Source organism: Rhinatrema bivittatum, chromosome 1 (genome assembly GCF_901001135.1).
Source record: "Rhinatrema bivittatum chromosome 1, aRhiBiv1.1, whole genome shotgun sequence".
NCBI lineage: Eukaryota > Metazoa > Chordata > Amphibia > Gymnophiona > Rhinatrematidae > Rhinatrema > Rhinatrema bivittatum.
Window position 1 is genome coordinate 363,877,920 of NC_042615.1, and position 21,144 is coordinate 363,899,063.

The 21,144-nt window shown below is 43.7% G+C and overlaps 1 protein-coding gene across 4 annotated transcripts in view; it reads left to right on the forward strand.

Annotated features, from left to right (window-relative positions):
* The window catches only part of CENPC (centromere protein C), a 526,811-nt gene that overhangs the window by 466,770 nt on the left and 38,897 nt on the right, over positions 1-21,144 (forward strand). For 3 of the 4 annotated variants that reach the window (XM_029600831.1, XM_029600842.1, XM_029600850.1), the window contains one exon: positions 457-703. In XM_029600831.1, coding sequence (XP_029456691.1) covers positions 457-563 — 107 coding nt within the window. In that variant the 3' untranslated portion in view covers positions 564-703. Of the gene's footprint in view, positions 1-456; positions 704-21,144 lie in introns of those variants that run through there. The other variant, XR_003856588.1, reaches the window with a different exon arrangement.

The following is a 21,144-nucleotide window of genomic DNA, read 5'->3' on the forward strand; positions in this document are numbered from 1 at the left end:
CCCATTTATAGTATGAGTACATGGGAAAAAGATGCTCCTTTGATAAAAAAATTTGACTATTGCCATTTTCTTTTAAGGATTGCAATATGTAATTCTTAATTTAGTAGTTGAATTTTGTGCTATAAAAGAACAATCTCAAAACTAAATATATCAATACAGCATGTATGTAAATATTTCTTACGAAAAAAGTATTTTGTTATATAGTGTATGTGATTCTCAGCTTAAAATATATAAACATGTATGTAACTCCTAGAAATCATATATGCCAAAAACACTCACATTGATGTATCTAAATTCCTGTAGCACTTTATATATCTACATTACCACTGTTGCTGAACTGCTTGTATATTTTGATCTGTGTGTGCTTTTTTTTTTTTTTGCTTGGCTTATTTGGCTTTTCTTGTCATTGTTAAATCTGTGCAATATTATTAAAATGTCCCCAATTTTTTCATCTAGGCAATATGTACAGCATTAGAAATCTCCTGAATGAAGAAGCTGTTCTTGTTTACACGCAAATAAAAGGTGACCCACTTGTGTTCGCCCAACTTCCAATTCTCCAGTGAAGAATATAGAGGACATACTTTAGAAGAATGTATATATATATGGTTTGTATTGTTTGATGTAAATGTTTGAAAAGTTTGGTTTACCTTCATATAAAACATGTTTGAAAAGTTTGGTTTACCTTCATATAAAAGATGTTTACCTTAAATGCTTGTGTCTTTTTATTCTGTTTCCATTTGATATTCCTTTTCCTAAGAAAGGCACAAGATGGATTAAAAAAAAAAGTGAATTGTAGTACATTACACAAAACTCAGACTAGAACAATGCAAAACTGTATAAGTAGCAATACACTTTCATAATATAGAGAGAATACTAGTCATAAGTAAAACACTGCACATAAAGGTAGAATGCTGTTTTCATAGTTAAGGGGAGGATACCTAGCAGCAAGATGGGAGGAAATGTGGAGATCAGGAGAAGGCTTGGCTAAATAGCCAGATTTTGATTCTTTTTCAAAAGGAAGAGTAGCAGGTTTCCTTGCGTAAGTTTGTTGGATAAGTTGGGTGTGAAGCAACTTTGAATGCATGAAGCTTTGTACAGGTTACCCTTGCTGCAGCTAGTGAAGGGTCAAATAAAAGAATCTGTTTAGAGAACCAAAGTTCTCTTAGAGTATGTTAAATGTCCCTTGAATACTTGTAAACAAGTGTGGGTAATTGGTGTGAACAGTATTTCAGTTCCGCTATGGTATTGATAGCATTTTTTGTTGTCACTTCATCATAATTAAAACTATTAGTCAAATATATTCTCAGACAACCAGCAAGATGATGATCTTTAACCATTTATGGCAGGCCAAGATGGCGCACTTTATTGAAGCACTGTGGGATGTCCTGCAACATTATCACGTGGGTCTTCCTCAGTCTGTTTTCATATGTAGTTCCCAATGCATGGATTTTTCTCCTTCAGCATAAAGTTCATTTTTTTCTGTATTTTCTGTTAGTTCATATTTGGCCTAATGTCAGCATCGTGGGATTTTATCAACTGTCTAGCCATGGGAGCTACATATCTTTTGCAGAATTGGGGTGTATATGTTTCTCATTTTGGACGAGTGGTTAATGAAGAGCATGTCTCCAGAAAGGGAAGACAAATATATGGTTAAAACCATCTGGGTGACTTCCAGTGATGCCATGCAGCTGAGAGGTCACACTGCAGAGGAGCTCCAGCCAGGCCTATCCTTTTCTTATTTTTTGTGAGCCTTCTGTGTTTCATCAACACTGAGACGCTTGATGAACATTTCTTTGTTATTATAAATGTGATGACTGGCAGCCAGAGAAAACAGGAAAGCTGGAGAAATCAAGATGGCAACATAATTTGAGAAGGTGATCTAAGAACTAAAATCTGAACTAATACAAGAGATATCAAAGAATGGATCTGCTGCACTGGAAGATAAAGTAAATAAATTATAGGCATCTATCGATGTCTTGAAAGATGGGATGGAAACACATTCAAACCGAGTAGATGGATTGGAGAACAGAATATTATCAAGAAATGGCGACAGACCTCATAGAGGCTGAGTTGTCAGCCAAAAAGAAAGAAAACGTTACTCCAGGAATGATTAGAAGACCAAGAGAATATGAATTGTTGCAACAATCGTTATATTATAGGTATTTCAGAATCGGTTAAAGATTCTGACTTAATACATTTACCTCAAGTGTGGCTCCCAGAAACTCTCAGCCTATCCCTGGAAACGGAATCACATTCTATGTATAAAGCTAAGGCGTTCTATTTATAACGCTAAGGCGTATGTTAATATGTTCTCTGTACACCGACGTGATATCTTGATAAACAGCGGTATATAAAAACCAATAAATAAATAAATGTGGGATGGCTGGGTCAAAATAAAAATAGACCAAAACCAGTGGTGGCGAAGATTTTGAATTTTGCGAACAAGCTTAACTCTGGATTCATCATTCTGCTATAAATATAACTATAAATATAGTGGAATGATGAGCTGTGAAAACAAAGGGGCGGGGTAATAGTGAGCAGGCAGCCACATCACAGCAGTGCTTTTTTGCCTGCCATGGTTACATCCGCGTTACACACTATCGCCCCCATAGTGCCAATGAAATAGCTGTAGCTATTTCCGGTGCTAAATCGGGCAATAATGTATGATTCATTATCACCCCCACCACTACAGGACTCAAATTTTCCTAAACCCCATCCAAACTCCTCCCCTTTCCCTAATTTACATTTTCAATTCGCGTGATAATGGCCCATCATGATTTGAAGATTGACCCCCTTTAGATTGCTTACTGCATATAAGTAATTTCAAGGTACCAGACCTCTCCATTATGAAGATGCGCAGCTGTTTCTCTTCAATGACTAATTCGTTAGTCTTGGAGAGCAGGAGGGCATTTTCCTGGATCTGTTCTGAGTTCTTTTGTAAAGGTAACAAGTTTGCACTGCATTATCCAGCCAAACTCAAGATCTTTCATGATGGCAAAATTCTTACTGCGTTGATAATCAAACAAACGACTAAATTTATGGAAGAGCTTACAGCATGACATCTGAAGAAGCTCCCATGTGCCATGGGAGTGATTTTTTTGCTTTCTCAGATATAGTCCAGATGGTAAAGTGTCTATATCTTGATTTCAGCTTTCTCAAATTGAATTTGGGTTCATATTGATTTCCTTATTAATATATATTGGTTTGTTGAAGAGATAATTTACAATTTTTTCTGTTGCATGTCTCGCTCCGCTGAGGATGTTTGATTTTTTTTCTAACATTTTTCATCTTTTTTCCTGGTAGAGATTTACCTCTACTTACTAAGCCTCATAGTGATTAGTGTAGGAACTGTGCTTTTGACTCTACCCCTTTTTTGGAGATTTTATGCTTGTGGGGGTTTTTTTAGTGGTCATGATTCCCACTTAGTTTTTCTTTTTTTTTTTCCTGAACTGGCAGCACTGATGGTGTGTTTTTTTTTTCTAAGTATTTTTTCCTTTTCCCATATGGCAAATGTGACACAGTAGAAATTTTGGATATGTGACTTTTATTCTTTATAACAATTGGGTAGCAGTCGCTGCTCGATACACAAATTTGTACTGAGTATTTTGCTTTAGCCTTCTATGGGAGACTTTTTTTTTTTTTTTTAAATAGAGCCAATAATGAAGGTTTTATCTGGCTGCGCCATTTCAGCTACTGTTGTACATTGTTAAAAAAAAATAAAATAAAAATGTAATATTTGTGTATTCAGTCTTGACTGCATATGACGGTTTGTCTTTGTTTAGTATTTTTTTTCTTTCTTTCTCTGTTTTCTTACTCTCTTGTCATGTCCTGCCTTTCTCGAAAACATTGCTAAGCTGATGTTTATGGGTGGATAACTGGCCTCAACTGTTCCTAGAATATCCAAGTCTCCAGTTTTATATTTTGTTTTAGACTTCGTGCAGATGAGAGAAATCAATCAACAAAATGTCATGGACCCAGTGGGCGCATCTTCATTCAGATAAAAAGGAAGAATTAATATATGAAGTTGTGGTGCTTAGAAGCTGAATGGGTTTTTTTGTTTTTGGGGTGTTGTATGATTGGGGTTTGTAAGAATATTTCTGTGGATGTGTGGTGAGCCAAATGAGATGCAGTGGCTGTATTGTGTTGTAAGGATGTCTATGAACGTGTGTATTGCTCTGAGTTGGAAAAAGCAATTTATAATGAGCTCAGGGATGGTCAGTGAACATGAATTGGTGTTTCAATGCTACACTTGTTTTTGGGATGTCGAGGCTGGGCGATATCTCATGTGCTATACTGATTACACTGGTAAACACATTTCTCAGAACATTTTGTTTCCTCCACAACCTTTGGTGAAACAAGTAGATTTTAGCAAGCTGAACACAAATATGCATTTGTCTGTATCACGTACTGTTTGCCAGAAAAGTGCGATATACATTAAGCATTGTTACGTGTCAGTAGCGGCATAAGCTATAATGGCAATGATGGCAACAGAAAACAAAACTAAAAATGTTTTATCGCAGATTTTCATTTGTAATCATTGTCCGACGCTTCGCAGATGAGAGTCCAACAATAGTCACCCAGCATGGAGGGTTTCCACTTGCCTTGATACTATTTCTCCATTTTGACAATGTCTTGAATGAAACCTTTCACCATGTTCGTCACTTACAGCGCCAAGGTTCTGGGAAGAACTCCAAGTGGGAATGAAGAAAATGTGTGTTCAATGACATGTTGCACTTCATCAATTTGTATGCCTGAAACAGATTTTAAACCTGTCCGACATAGTCTGCTGCCTTAGAGTTGCCTAGAAAGTTACAAACGACATTCTTGAAGGCTGTCAACACAACAGAAGACCATCAAAATGGCTGTCCTTCATCACAACTCGGATTTGTGGGCCAACGAATACACCTTCTTTTATCTTGGTGTCACTTATGCGTGGAAACATTTGCCGCAAATAATCAAAGGCTTTACTTTGCTTGTTCATTGCCTTAATGAAGTTTTCATCAGCCCAAGTTTGATGTGCAACAGTGGAAGAAATATCTTACTTGGATCCACCAATGGGTCGTACTCAACATTCTTCTGCCCTGGAACCAACTTTTTGTTCCCTCCATATCATTGGGATGGCAAATGGCATGGATGGTCGCACACCTTTCAGCCAAGCTCGCAGACTACTGGCGCGAGATGCACAACATATATGAGGAGCGCATGCTCTGTCCTGGTCACCAATTTTGCAACCAATGTATAACTCGTATGCCTTCTTAATGAGTGCATACTCTTTTTCTGTGCTTTCAGAGTAAACTCACCACAGATGTAACAAAATGTCATGGCTATTTCGGCATTGGCGTGACATTTCATAAAGTATATGAAATTAAATCCACAAGCTTTAAACTCAACAGTTTTAGTGATACGATTCGCTCATTCACACAGACGTTGCATAGGAGACTACTCATTGCTGCTGCTTATTTAAGGCTGCGTCATCATGGAAACAAGTTGGAATCTTGCTGTTATGCCCGCACGCTTACATCCTGCACCGTTCTCCAGCCCTCCATGGGTCTGCTCGCGGTACAGGCCAATCTCTAACGCTGCATTCCTCGTGGCGGCCAGGATGCCACCGCCAGCTACGTTCTGTCCAGGCCTTCCTAGGTGCGCGCATGTCTCCGGGCCCTCCTTTGAAGCCTCTTCAGGAACCTCGTGGGCGTCCCTGCTTGATGATGTCATCGGATCAAGGTACTTAAGCTCCACCTTCGCCCTCATTTAGCTGACTTGGCAACAAGTTCTGTACGTCTCTTCTAGCTCGTGTTCCTGTGGCTATGCTATTAGAGTACTTCAGACCTTGGACTCTGTCTGGTACCTGCACCTCGGGGGCTAGTGGCGCTCTCGTGGGGACTTTGTCTCCTGGCCTCCCCCGCTCCTTGGGCTGGCCCTGCGCTCAGATCTCAGGATGCTCAGCAGTGTCATCAAGAAGACAAGGAAGGTTTTACAACAATGTTTGCACCCTCCAAAACCGAGAATGCCCCCTCGAAAGTTGATTTGGTGGGGCATCGCGAAGATGATGTTATTGAACAAAAACAGAAGAGGTCAGAGAATTACTCTTCACAAGCAAGGAAAAAAGGTCTGGTTCATAGATGACCCACCAGAAAGTAACGTGCATACGAAGAAGGAGCTTGTACCACCTTGACAAGCTTACCTCATCATTACAAATGAAAGAACAGACAGTGCTGGCCTCACCTTCAGAATTCCGGGACAATCTCAACTGTGGAGGTGCACTTCTCTCACCCACCGGCCAGCCCGAATCCAATGGCTATAGAGCAGGCCTCTTCTCAAACTTATATGCTCCCTTCTCTGCCACACAGTGTGGAGCTTGACAGGGCAGCGCTAACATACCTAAACTTACCACGACCAATTTAAGATGTCCTGGTATCTTCTAGGAAATTCTCTACTAGGAAGAATTATCAAGCCAAGTGAACCAGATGTTCAAAGAAGTATGGAGAACACACAGTTGATCCTTTCTCCATCTATTCTAGCACCTCTATTCGAGCATCTGGATGTCCTTCCCTACACAACCAGTGCTTGAGGGTCCTTTGGTTCTTCAAACACCACTGATGCCTCCCTCGGGAGAGATCCCCCTATCATTGGATCCTCCGAGGAGGAAGATGCAGCCGGTGCCACGTTCCTGAGGCCTTGGTTTCCTTAACCTTTGCCCAGGCCCTCTGGCCTCCCATTACCCTCGGTTCCCCCGTTGCCGAGGGAACCATCTATTCCCGCAGGGCCCTTGCTGCCTCCAAAGCCTTAGGAGCCTTGCCCAAGACAACCTCGCAATGGCCTAAGTGAGGAAGAAGGCCCTTATGACCCGTGGGGGTAAGATTCCTCCGAGTCTTCCTCCGAATTTTCAGATGACCCTCTCTCCGAGCCTTCCCTGCTGGAGGAAATCCCCCCCAAGCGGATCTCTCCTTTGCAGGGTTCATCAGGGCCATGGCCGAGGCTATCCCCTTCCAACTTATTACAAAGGAAGATAAATGGCATAAGATAATGGAGGTTCTCCAATTTGTCAATGTTCCCAAGGAGATCATGGTGGTTCCCATCCATGACATCTTTAAGGACCTTATGTGGGAATACCTGATCTCCATCTCTCCTGTCAATAGGAAGGAGGATGCCACCTATCTGGAACAGCAGGCCTTGGGATTTGAAAGGCTGCATCTGCCCTTCCAGTCAGTGGTTGTAGAGTCTGCCCTCAAAAAGGCTAAATGCTCTTGCACTCATGCCTCTGCCCCTTCTGGGAGAGAACATAGGGATCTGGAAAGTCTGGGCAAAAAGGTTTTTCAGGGCGCTTTGCTCATCACCCGTATTGCTGCCTACCAATTGTATATGATCCACTACAACCGGAACCTCTGGAAATGGGTTCAGGACTGTGCGGAGAGCTTGCCACAGCAGGAGTCATTCTCAGCAACTGTCCTGCAAGGATTAGAGGCTGGCAAACATGAGGTACAATCCACCTATGACATGTTTGAGACCGTGGCCTGAGTAGACGCCATGGGCATCAGCGCCCACAGGATGACCAGGCTCCAGGCTTCTGACCTCTGCCCGGAGGTGCAGGAAAAGCTGGCCAACATACCCCTGAACAGGTGGCAACCTCTTTGGGGATAAGGTCCAGGATGCAGTGACTCAAATGAAAGACCACCACCACTAGACACTTCAGCAGCTCTCCGCTAGGGCTTCAGAAGCTCCTTCCTCTGTCAGGAAATCAGCCCAGCTCCAGGAAGCCCTTTTACAGGCAAAGGAAATATCCCCACACAGCATACTAGCTCCAGGGCCTGCTCCTGTCAGCAGCAGGCACCCAGGCCTCAGCCAGTGACCCAGCAAGCCCTGGCCATGGGCTTTTGACTGGCGGTGAGGGAGCACAAATCAGCAAAACGTACCCCCAGCACTGGATCCCCCAGTAGGAGGCTGGCTTATCGACTTTGCCCACCTCTGGGGTCCATCACCTCAGACCAATGGGTCCTTACCATAGTTTGCCAGGTATATCCCGACTCAATTTCAGACGACTCCCAGAGAACTCTCCCCCATGTCCATCATGGGGTTCATCCACCCAGCAGGTCATTCTTCAGACAGAACTCTCCACCCTTCTCACAGCAGGTGCGGTAGAGCTCGTTCCTTGCCCTCAACAAGGCTGAAGGTTCTATTCGACATATTTCCTCATACTGAAGAGAAATGGAGGCTTGCACCCTATTCTCGACCTCAGGGCGCTCAACATGCACAAGGCATGCTCAGTGTGCTAGTCAAAGCTTCTAGAAACTTTGACAAAAGTTTTCCATGCCTGGCTCCATTGGATGATGTCACCCACATGTAAGGACTAACATCCTGCTGTCCTAGGAGAACACCTGTTACAGGTAGGCAACTGTGCTTTTTTTTTTTTTTGCTTACCTCCTTCAATTTCTAGGACAGAGTCCCCATGCAAAGTTACTTCAACAAGGTTTCCCTTTTGCTGCATAATACTATTAATTTCTAACTAGCCTCCAGGACAAATTTTACAAAGTCCAGATGATATAGAAGAGGGCTTACTTCTGGTCTCTGAAGAGGGTGTTTCACCTTCCACTGCCTGGCCAGAGGACACGTCAGATCTTAGATAAAGCAGTAGATTTGGTAAAGATTTTCTTTATCTGGCAGCTAAAGACAAGGGCATTCTTTATCCTCTCCTTTTCAGAATGTCAGATTTACCCCCATCAGACCTTCCATAAAGTGGTTCAAACCCTTGCCATGTGTAGCAGATTCTGTGGAATTTAAAAACATTTTCCCTGTGCTACCCCAAAAATAAAAAGACAAGTCATTAAAACCACATTGCAACAAAAACTAAAGAAGGCTATTTCAAACTATTAATGTTAAGAAGATTAAAACCGCTACTAAATCCGAATGATTTTAGAACTATACTACAAGCTCTAATTTTTACTGCAACTGCTTACTGTAATGCCTTACTTCTTGGTTTACCTCAATCCACAATTTGACCCCTACAAATCTTACAAATCTCTGCAGCAAAGCTACTAATTGGCGCACATAAGCAAGATCATATCACTACATTGGTTACCCATTGAAAAATGGGTCCAAGACTTTATGTATTTTACATAAAGCGATCCACAGAGACCAGGTTGAATGGCTAAATGCATCTATATGGCTTCATACACCACAACGAAACTTAAGATCGGCAAATAAAGGGTTATTAGCCATACCATTACTGTCTTCAGCCAGATTAACTTCCGTAAGAGATAGAGCAATATCACTTGCAGGGCCCAAGATATGGAACACACTCCCGGCAGAATTAAGACTAGAAACTAAACTTACAGAGTTTAGGAAAATGCTTAAAAACATGGCTATTTAATCAAGCTTTTAAGGAGCAATAGGCTAACCGAATTTAGCATCATCTTTTCCACACATGCTACAAACGCCCGACATGCTATAACAAACTGGATTCTTACGTCTTTTAATGTGGTTTTGTAGATTTATTTTATTTTGTTCAGTGTTTTTTAAGATTGTAAAGTTAAAATACTGAGTTTTATGTCTGAATTTTATTTAACTGATCTTTTATTATTCCTGTATTTATTGTGATTTTATGGTTGTAATTGCTGTAAACTGATGTGATGGTTCTTCCAAACACCGGTATAAAAAAAATCTAACAAATTAAAACAGTGTAAATATCTATTTTTATTCAGTGCAATATTACATGAGAAGTACGCTCAGGGTACTTCTGAAAAACTAACATATACAACCAAGCTTATATGTTCTCTATCTATTACAAAATCATGGTGGGAGAATCTAATTTCCTGTGCCCCAGTGACCAGGAAATTGGACTAAATTAGAATCCAGAAGACAATCTGGTGTTGGAGTGGTGCAGTTGCCTCATCAATCATTTGTGGTGGAGTTGGTGCTAAAAAAGCAAGAATATTCTCAAACACTCCACCAAGGAAAGACCCCAGGATCCTGGACAGTTTTAGTGAAAAGTAATTTCAAAGCTCACCAGTTCTATATGGTGCAATACTTATATGATTGTATTAAAAAATTGAAGCCGTGCCTTCCTCCAGTGGGCAGTGGCTCGGCATGCCAGTAGCTGCTCCTGGATGCAGAAGAGTGTTTACAGCATCTTATTTGATCTGTTTCTGAGGCATTTGATACTATGGCTTATGCCTCTTGAGTTGCTATCTCAGCACACTGAATGGCTTGGTTAAGAGCCATCAGCTTGCCCAACAATGTCCATGATAAGTTAGTGGACATCCGCTGCCTGGGAGATCATCTTTTCAGAGACAAATCAAGGAGAAACAAGTGACAGTCCAATTCTCTGAACTAGCTTGGAACAGTAGACTTCAAGGTGACCCTATTACGCTAGTCATAATTTCAGACATATCCCTTCCAGCTATTTTAGCAGTACTGAATTCCGTTTCTGCTTCCACAGCAACAGCAACTTTGGGTTCAGAGCTGACAAATGCGAATGGCATCAACCAAAAGTGGCACAATAGGTCCTGCCCAAACCTGGACCAAACTTTTGACTGATCTCCAAATCCAGCATTCATTATCTCTGGTAGGAGGTAGACTTTTCTTCTACTTGGAGGAGTAGTGCAAGATCACCAAAGGTTTTTGGCTTCTCCAAATTGTGGAATTTGATTACAACTTGTGTTTCTCCCACCTTCCCATGCTTCCTTACTCAGCCTTGAGACTAGATCCATCTTGGCATAGCTTGGCCTGGATGTAGAATTGCTCCTTACATAGCAGAAGATAGATCCTGTCCTGCCCAATCAATATGGACAGGGGTTCTACTGCTATTTTTTGATCCCCATGTAACTTGAGGATTTGAGACCTATCCTTGTTTAAGAAGTCTGAACAAGAATTACTTCATGAGTTCAAGTTGAACTCCCTTCCCACACTTCTACCCTTCATCCAGGCAGAAATACGGATGTGTGACCTTCTGAAAGACGCCTTGTTCAAATACCCATTTACTCCTCCCACTGGCACTTATCTATATTTTGTAGTGTAATCCTCTCACTACCAGAAATGGGTGCTTTTGTTTTGGATTGCCAGTGGCACACTGAGGGTTTTTACCAAATGTCCAGCTGTAATTACAGTCAGCATATCTCTGTCATCAAGGCCTCTGTCTCTTTGCTTATTTGGATGACTGATTAGAGACCAACTTCCCAGGAAGAATGCTGACCTCCCTACAGAAGGAAATTCACTTCCTACAATCATTAGGATTCCTAGTCAATTTCGAAAAGTCGACCCTTATCCTGTCTCAAAAAATCAAATTCACTGGGGCTTGTATAAACACTTACGTGAGGGAGCATTTCTTTCAACAGATCGAGCAAACACCTTTGGGTTCATACTTATTAATTTGCTGAATATGAATCATACAACAGCCAAGAAGTATTAGTTGTTCTGGACCACATGGCAGCAGCAGTTCATGTGGTATCCCTAACCCATCTCCACATGTGATTTTTGCAATGGGGTCTCGACTCCTGATGAGATCTCTTAACACAGCCCATGACAACTTGGTGAATATCATGCAGGAAATAATGCAATATCTTTTTGATATCTAGACCCTTACATTCTTCAAGAGTGGGTACTGCTCTGTCTACTTCCTCATGAGGTGACAGTGACAGATGCTTTCACCAAGGGATGGGGAGCTCACAAGGGTCCCTTCTGAACCCAAGGGACTTGGTCTTTAGCAGAAAGGCAGTTTCATATCAACCTTCTAGAGCTGTGAGCAATCAGTCATGCCTTAACGATTTTCTCAAATCTTCTTGATGGAAAGAACATTCTCATTCAAACAATTAGCCTTGTTCTGTCTCAATAAACAAGGAGGCACAGAGACATGGACAGTCTGCCAAGAGGCAATAAGGATATGAGAATGGGCAATCAGTCGCCAAGCGGTTTTTCAAGTAACCTATCTCCTAGGAGTCATCACATTAGTGGACTGCCTTAGGGTATTTTGTCCAAAGGAATGGTCCCTGCAATAGCTGAAAGACTATTCAGTCTTTGGGATCATACGTCAATCGACCTTTTTGTGTTAGAGGAAAACAAAAAAGTAGAAAGATTTTGTTCCGTTCTTTCCACTGATCTCAGATCCACTCAAGATGCTTTTTTGCTCAGCTGGAATGCAGCTCCCATGTACACATTTCTACTGCTGCTGCTGATAGCCAAGACAGTAATAATAACACTGAAGGTATCGTTTATATTTTCTCTGAATATCAATAACCTGTGCTAACAATGAGAAAACACTAGAATTTAATATTTTTCTATTTAATATTCCTAAATCCAATACATTAATTCCATACACACCATTAAAATATAACAATGTGACATATAGGTATAATTCTTAGAAAAGTCTGTATAAGTCCAATTTATATATACTGTTCTTCTGCTTCCAATTTTTCATATATGCATTTAAACAGAATTCTATGCCTCTATGGTGTATTCCTCATGTATTCAAACCATATATTTCGATCAAATAAAGACTCTTATGATGTAACCCGACAAGATACTTTTAAACATGCATCCCTTTTCTATAATATATTCCAACGCTGTTCTCATGTCCAGTCATCCGACAAAGAATTCCTTGTTTCACCCGTTATCATACAGGCTTCTTCAGGGACGTATCTAACCCAATGCCACTACAATATAAATAAATCACATTTCGCTAATAACCTACATTCACCACTACAAATAATTCAAAACAACTTCATTTATATACTATATTTATACTAACCTTCCAATCTCTTTCCTAGACCGTATCCATTGCCCGATTCCAACTATCTAGTTGTGTCTATACATACTCAACCACCAGTTATGTTCACATCGGCTATCTTGGAAATATCATATGGATTCACTATAAAAAAAATATCAAATCAAAATTAATTATTTCAACAACTGTTTAAACCCAATGCTTAAACCAAACCTTTTCTCCCACACCGCCAAACCAATACTGCAACCCAGCTTACCTACCTACCGGAAGCGGAACAACATACACATACGTCTTCTCAGTGAACCTTCCCAGTACGGGTTAATTTATATAGAGTACCCCTTTTGCAATTGCCTACCACTTTAACAATCAACTAATACAAGAAATTCAATTACCCATTTCCTAGTGTGTAGCCAAATGGACTCAGGACCAATGGGTATAGTGTACTCCTGATGGCAGATGGGAGACAGAGTCAGATTCCAAAGCTGACGTCAGCCTACATATACCCGTGCAGGAAGCTTAGCTCTTCAGTATTTCTCAGTCTCCTAAGCAGATAGGGACACTACACACACCAGAATAGTGTTAGAAATTTTAAACCAAAGAAGAAAGACAACTTACCTCTACAAGACGAGCCCTGCTCTCCTGCGGTGCAGTCGAGAATTCCTGAGGTGATTTCCAAAATCCCTCAGAGGCAAGCCTCAGTCCGGTAGCTGGTTCCCAGCGTGGGCTTTGCCCCCATGGTGGCTGAGAGGCAGTGGGTGCAGAATCGAGCACGGCGGTGAAGGTAAGTCTCTCTCCCCCTGCAGCCGGAGACCGCCCAGAACGAGACCGGGAAACGCCGAGACCAGGTAAGGTAGAAACCTCTCTTAAAGTTTCCGGTCTCCGAGGCTCGATTAGCCGCACAGATCGTCCCTTCTGGTGTCTATTACATCGAGTTGAACAGCCCTGTCTGGGCCAGACCCCGATCCGGTGCGAGGGTCCACACACGTTGAGACCCTCCAGGGGGTCGCCATCTTGTCCGTGTGGTCGTCGACGCCATTTCCCACCCTTGACCGAATTACCCGCTGAACTGAGCCGTGCGCACAACCGACTTGTGCATACATCGGCGCACACATCTATGCAGTGCACACAGCGACGCGTATAACAGGGCCGGGCGCATAGCGGCCCGCATGAACGGCCCGAGCGCACAAATATTGCCGTGCGCACAGCGGTGCACATCTCAGCCAGGCGCACAAGTAGTGGTCTGCGTGCAAATCTTTAGGCATTCTGCACGCACATCTTCGGCACATCCGGAGCTCTCAACCAATCCTCCCGGCGCGCATTCCTACGTGCACAGACAAGTATTGAAGCTCACCTCGAGCACAAACCATGGCACCGCCTGCCAAGAAGGCCAAGGGACAAGCCCTCTGCCCAGCCTGCCACCTGAGAGCTGCACAACCAGAAGTGGCCTCCCTATGCCAGCATTGCAAAGAGCCTCAGGGGGGAACCAAAGCAAGGTCCCTCACAGCCAGTAGAGGGATTCGGATCCACTAATGATAGTACCTTGGATCTCTGTATCTCCAACTCGGCTCCTACCTCTGGGTCCTCCACTATAACTCCCCCTGGAATCAACATGGCCCAGGGAGCTTTTCCTGGGTGGAATTCTTGAAAGGGCTACAAACCTTTGTCCAAGCACACTCAGTACCGACTGCGACCCAGTCCCATTCGCCACCAGAAATGCAAGACGTTCCAAGCACCTCTTGGGCCTTTCGAGACGTGCCCTTCCTAATCAAGAGCCTCCCTACCGGGGATACAGACACCTCAGAGGACAAAGCTGACTCCCTGGAGGAAGGAGAAATCCCCCCAGGGATGGAACCATACCGAACCATGCTGCGATTCTTCTCTAAAGACGAGTTTTCAGCTCTCATGTCCCAGACCCTGAAGACGCTGGACATTCCAGGCACTAACACCACAGCAAAACCAAAGATAAAACCCCATCTTGGTCTCCCTCCATCAGGCATCATGCTATTTTCCAATGTTGCAAGTGATACAGAGAATCACTTGCAACATTGGAATGCCCCAGAGGCCAGCTTCAAAGGAGGACGGGCCCTAGAAGCCCTATATCCCTTGGAACCCGCAGCTAAGGACCTCCTGCAGTTCCCAAAGGTGGATGCCATGGTCTGCCAACCTCCAAGCGCACGACCATCCTCGTCGAGGGAGGAGCAGCACTAAAGGATGCCCAGGACAGACGACTGAAATCCATCCTTAAACAGTCCTTTGATGTAGCAGCAATGACTCTTCAAAACGCTTCCTGCTGTGCCGTGGTGGCACGTTCTTGCTTGCTCTTCTCCAGAGATGCAACCACACCTGTTAACACAATGGAACCTGCGGTATCGTTCCTCACGGATGCGACCTCAGACCTAGTGCGCACCTCTGCCAGGAACGTCGCCTCGGCAGTGGCAGCCAGAAGATATCTATGGCTCTGAAACTGGTCAGCCGACAAGACATCCAAAGCGAACCTCACGAGGATGCCCTTTAAAGGATCTCTCTTGTTCAGAAGCGAATTGGAGAAGCTAGCCAACAAATGAGGCGAATCTCCAGTACCTCGCCTACCTGAGGACAAGAACAAAAGAAACCAGCGCTCTTCCCCCGAAGAACCAAGGGCAGAGGAGCTCAGTGCTTTAGACCGTACAAGAACACACACTACTAAGCACCTCGCCCCGCAGACAGGGCTCAGTCTTTTTGGAACAGACACAACAAGAGGCGAGCAGGCTCAGGTACAGGCCCTGGCCGCACCCCACAATGAGAATCAACAGACCCATCCACAGGAAGAAGTCATAGGGGGCAGACTTACCCTCTTCTACCAAAGATGGGTCGAGTTAACGTCGGACAAGTGGGTTCTATCCATCATTCGAGAGGGATACTATCTGGACTTCCACAGCATCCCCACAGACAAATTTTTGAGATCACCGTGCCACGCCTTCTCCAAGAGGACAGCAGTGGAAACCACACTGACAAAACACACTGACAAAACTACTCTGACTAAAGGCAATAACTACAGTGCCCACACACCAACAAAATGCTGGTCAGTATTCCATCTATTTTATCCTTCCCAAGAAGGAAGGAACGTTCCGGCCCATCCTGGACCTCAAGTCCATCAATCATTACCTAAGGGTACCACACTTCTGCATGGAAACCCTACGTTCTGTCATAAGGGCAGTCCAGCCTGGAGAATTCCTGACTTCACTGGATCTATCCGAAGCCTATCTCCACATACCGGTCCATCAAGACCATCAGCGCTTCCTACGCTTTGCGATATTGGACCATCATTACCAGTTCCGGGCGTTATCCTTTGGACTAGCCACCGCCCCTCGGACCTTCACCAAAATCATGGTGGTAGTGGCGGCAACACTGAGGAAAGAAGGAATCCTCGTACATCCTTAACTGGACGATTGGCTAATCAGGGCAAAATCTCCAGAGGAAAGTCACCAGGTGACCACCAGAGTCAAGAATCTGCTGCAGAATCTCAGGTGGGTTGTCAACACAGCCAAGAGCTGCCTGCAGCCCTCCCAGTCTGGGAGTCCGGTTCGACACTAAGCAAGACAAGGTTGTCCTTCCCCCTCCAAGGAGAAGGAAACTGATGGGTCAGCTGCAAAAATCGTTGAATTATGCTCGCCCCAAGGTATGGGACTACCTCCAAGTCCCTCGGTCTCATGACATCAACTCTGGAAGTCGTTCCATGGGCAAGGGCCCACATGCGCCAACTACAATGTTGCCTACTGTCACGATGGAAACTGACATCTCAGAACTACTCCATTCACCTCTAGCTACCAGCAGAGGTTCGGACTCAGCTCCAGTGGTGGCTACAGGAAGACCATCTGAGCAAGGGAGTAAAACTGGATCTTGCTCACCACGGATGCAAGCCTGTGAGGGTGGGGAGACCATTGTCAGGAACTGACGGCCCAGAGACAATGGGACAAGGAAGAGGCAGGATGGAACATAAACCGACTGGAAGCCCAAGCAGTCAGACTTGCCTGCCTACGATTCATCCTCAGACTCCGGGGCGAGTCTGTCAGAGTCATGTTGGACAACGCTACAACAGTTGCCTACATCAATCGCCAGGGAGGAACCAGAAGCCAACAGGTGTCCCTGGAGATAGACCCCCTAATGGCGTGGGCAGAAACAAACCTGCAAGGGATCTCAGCCTCCCACATCGCGGGCAAAGACAACATTTCTGCGGACTACCTCAGCAGAGAGAGCCTAGACCCAGGGGAATGGATGCTGTCCGCCAATCCTTCCAGTTGATAGTAAACCGCTGGGGAACCCCAGCCATGGATCTACTGGCAACCCCATCCAACACCCAAGTTCCCAAGTTCTTCAGCTGCAGACAAGAACCGCAATCCCAGGGAATTGACGCCCTCGTCCAGACCTGGCCACAGGAAGATCTGCTATACGCTTTTCCCCCTTGGCCACTACTGGGCAGGATCATCCGCAAGATAGAACACCACAGGGGTCTAGTACTTCTAGTGGCCCTGGACTGGCCAAGAAGGCCATGGTACACAGAAATGTGAAGACTTCTTGCAGGGAACCCTCTGTGCCTACCTCCACACAGGGGCTTTCTCCGGCAAGGACCGATCCTCCACGAAGACCCGACTCGATTCTCTCTTACGGTCTGGCCCTTGAGAGGACTTGCCTGAAGAAAAGTGGATACTCTAAGGCAGTGATTGACACCTTGCTTCGAGCATGCAAGTTTTCCACATCACTAGCTTACATACGAATATGGGGAGTATTCGAAGCCTGGTGTGTGAGGACCGTGAGAACCTTCCACGGACAGTCAAAATTCCCATGATCCTGGAATTTCTACAGGATGGCTTGAAGAAGGGGTTGTCTCTCAACTCCCTCAAGTTTCAAGTGGCCGCGCTGGCCTGCTTCAGAGCCAAAGTGGACGGTATCAGTCTAGCAAGCCATCCAGATGTTTCCCGCTTCCTGAGAGTGGTCAAACAAATCCGACCACTGTTAAAGTGGCCTGTGCCCTTATGGAATCTCAAACTAGTAGTAGACTTCCTAGCGGGAACTTCCTTCAGACTAACACACGGCCTGTCACTACGGCTCTTGACCTTGAAGCCTGCATTCCTAGTGGCAATATGTTCAGCCCGTCGCATCTCTGAGCTTCAAGCGCTATCCTGTCAGGAACCATTCCTCAGGTTCACGCCAGGAGCCATACAGCTACGCACTACCCTCCTTGCTACCGAAAGTGGTTTCTCACTTTCATCTAAACCAAACCATCTCGCTACCATCTCCAGATGAACATAAAGACTCGGAGAACTCGTACTTTCTTCGCCATTTTAACGTTGGCAGACTCCTAGTCCGATACCTGGAAAGATCGGAATCTGTGCGAAAGACGGACCACCTATTCGTCCTTCACAGCGGGAAGAAACAGGGGGAAGCAGCCTCGCGGGCAACCATAGCCCGCTGGATCAAAGAAGTAATCAAGGCGGCCTACGTAGAGGTAGGGAAGCCCCCACCTCTGCAAGTCAAAGCCCATTCAACAAGGGCCCAGGCAGTGTCCTAGGCGGAAACCAAGATGCTGTCACCCACCGAGATCTGTCGGGCGGCGACATGGTCCTCCATACACACCTCCAGTTTCTACCGCCTGGATGTCCAGGCCCGGGAGGACATAACCTTTGCAAGGGCAGTACTAAGTGGGCAACGGGCAGCCTCCCGCCCTGCTCAGGAGTAGATTTTGTACATCCCATTGGTCCCGAGTCCATCTGGCTACACGCTAGGAAATGGAGAAATTACTTACATGATAATTTCGTTTTCCTTAGTGTAGACAGATGGACTCAGCATCCCGCCCATGGCTGCCCCAGAATCAGGGAACCTCGGGTGACAAACCCCGAGAACAAGACAAACACAGGTAAGCCAGGTATTACTCCTAGTTCTAGGCACCCATAATTGCAGGGTGTCGGCGTTATTCGGTTGAGTGCACTGGCGGTCTCCAGTTGGAAATCAGTTGACCTAGTCCTAGTTATTCAAGTTAACCAAGTTAATCAAGTTATTAAAGCACACATACCCCAAATGTTATGGGAGAGTTGCCTTTTCAGACTTTTAAAAAGTTTGTTATAGAGATCCTAAAAATATCTCCTGAAAATGTTCCGTCTGTGAAAAAAATATTCTTCTTAAAACAAAGAAGCACTCCAATATTACCTGGTTTAGGGATAGATATGGAAAATCTGTCCAATTTCTTAGAATCATCTACAGTGGAAATAATAGAGAGGTCTGCTTTATTTGTAACTTTCTATTCAGAAAATGATGTTGGATTAATTATGAAGAATTATTTTAAAAATCTGAATGTATTATTTTTGGGTGGCCAGCTTCGTATCTTTCCAGATTTGGCAAAACCAACGCAACTGCGAAGGAAGAAATTTATTGCTTTACGCCCTGAAGTTTTAGCACTAGGGGGAACCTATGTTTTGCGGTACCCCTGTAAGTGCATTGTAAAACTGTCAGGGAATACCTATATATTCTTCAGCCCGGAACAACTTCAGGCCTTCCTAGAGGCTCGGGCACATTAAGCCTGCACCCTTCGGAGTAGGATCCTATAATTATACCTGATTTGTAAACCAGCCTTTGATTATTAAATAGTTCTAATGTTCTCCTTTTTCTTTCTTTTCCTGTCAAGTTTCCTACGTAAGAAAGGGAGTGTTTGATTTTTGTTATTTTTTGTTCTTTATTATTATTTCCTGCTGATATAACTAATGTTTAAGAACAATATCATGTATCTCTTGTAATTCTATGCAAAGTTTCTTTGTATTAAACTGAAATAATGATAAATAAATAAAAAAAAAAAAGCACACATACATCCACAATTGCTTTTCGAGGAGAATACTGAAGAGCTGATCTTCCTGCACGGGTATATGTAGGCTGATGTCAGCTTTGAAATCTGACTCCATCTCCTATCAGCTATCAGGAGTACACTATACCCATTGATCCTGAGTCCATCTGTCTACACTAAGGAAAACAAAATTATCAGGTAAGTAATTTCTCCAATTTGTACCCTTAATATTCTGAACCGTCAAAATATCTAAAATTTTTAAATTAATCAACCAAAATTCTCGAAAAACTACATAAATTACCTAAATAGTACACCATTAATCCACCAGACAATACCCTATCATCCCCCAGTTTAATCATACACTGTCTAACATTTACATACTTCCAGCTGTTCCAGTCTGATACATAATGATACATATCGCAGTCATAATTTAAAGGGCTCCCGAACACATTGCAAACATTATCCACCCGCTCACTTGTTAAAGAATCAGAATCCGATGGTCTCATATTAATAACCCTAACTTATTCACAAAAAGTCCGACATTTCAATTGGTCCATTAAGACCTGACGGCGACATAGTTTTCCATGCGAAAATGAACCTCTGTTTTAAGCATCTCAGTGCTAGGGACAAATCCCCACCATTTTTTAATTCCATCTTCTGCACCACAAAAAATGATGATGTTCAATCCAATGGTCAACTAAAGGAGTATTTTCCTTCCTAGATATAATGCGACTTCTGTGTTCAGTAATCCTGTATTTAATGGCATGTATTGTTTGTCCTATATAGATCACATGGACACATGATGGCATATATCACGCCTTCTGTATTACATGTGTACAATCCTGATAATTTATATGGCCATTTTAAACTGGAACAACAACATATTTATATTTAAGACGTGTGGGCACACTGAGCAGTTACCACATGCCACCTGCCCTTTCTGTGTATCCATCCTATTTACCACATTCCTGCGTTGACTGAAATATGCCCGTAAATTATGATGTTTTTTTAATGGCAAAAATCGTGGGTTACAGAAAATTAGGTAACGGGGATAACATATGCCAATACTTCAACACAATTGCTTTAATAGTAGAAGTATTGGTCGAATAAGGGATGGAACAGATAATTCTTGAAGGTAATGATTTCTCTGCTTTTACTAACAAGTTTCTGTTCGCATATAGAGCCCTCTTATATGCTTCCCGAATAACTGAGCAGGAGTATCCTCTCGCTGCAAATTTCTCTGAAAGAATCTATGCTTGAGACTGTGATATATATCATCATAGAAACAGAAATGATGGTAGACCAATAGGCTCATCTAGTCTGCCCAGCAAGCTTTCACACTTCTTTTCTCATACTCTGAGTTCAGGGCCCTTATTGGTAGCTTTTTGATTCTAATTTCCTTCCACCCCCACCATTGGTGCAGAGCAGTGTTGGAGCTGTATCAAAGTGAAGTATAAGGCTTAATGTTTGAGGGTAGTAACCATCATATCGAGCAAGTTATCCTGATGTTTGTATACTCATACTGCTCAGATCAATGCCTTGTTAGATGTTGGCTGGATATAAATCCTATTTCTTCATTCCTCCTGCCATTGAAGCAGTGAGCTGCGCTGGATATGCT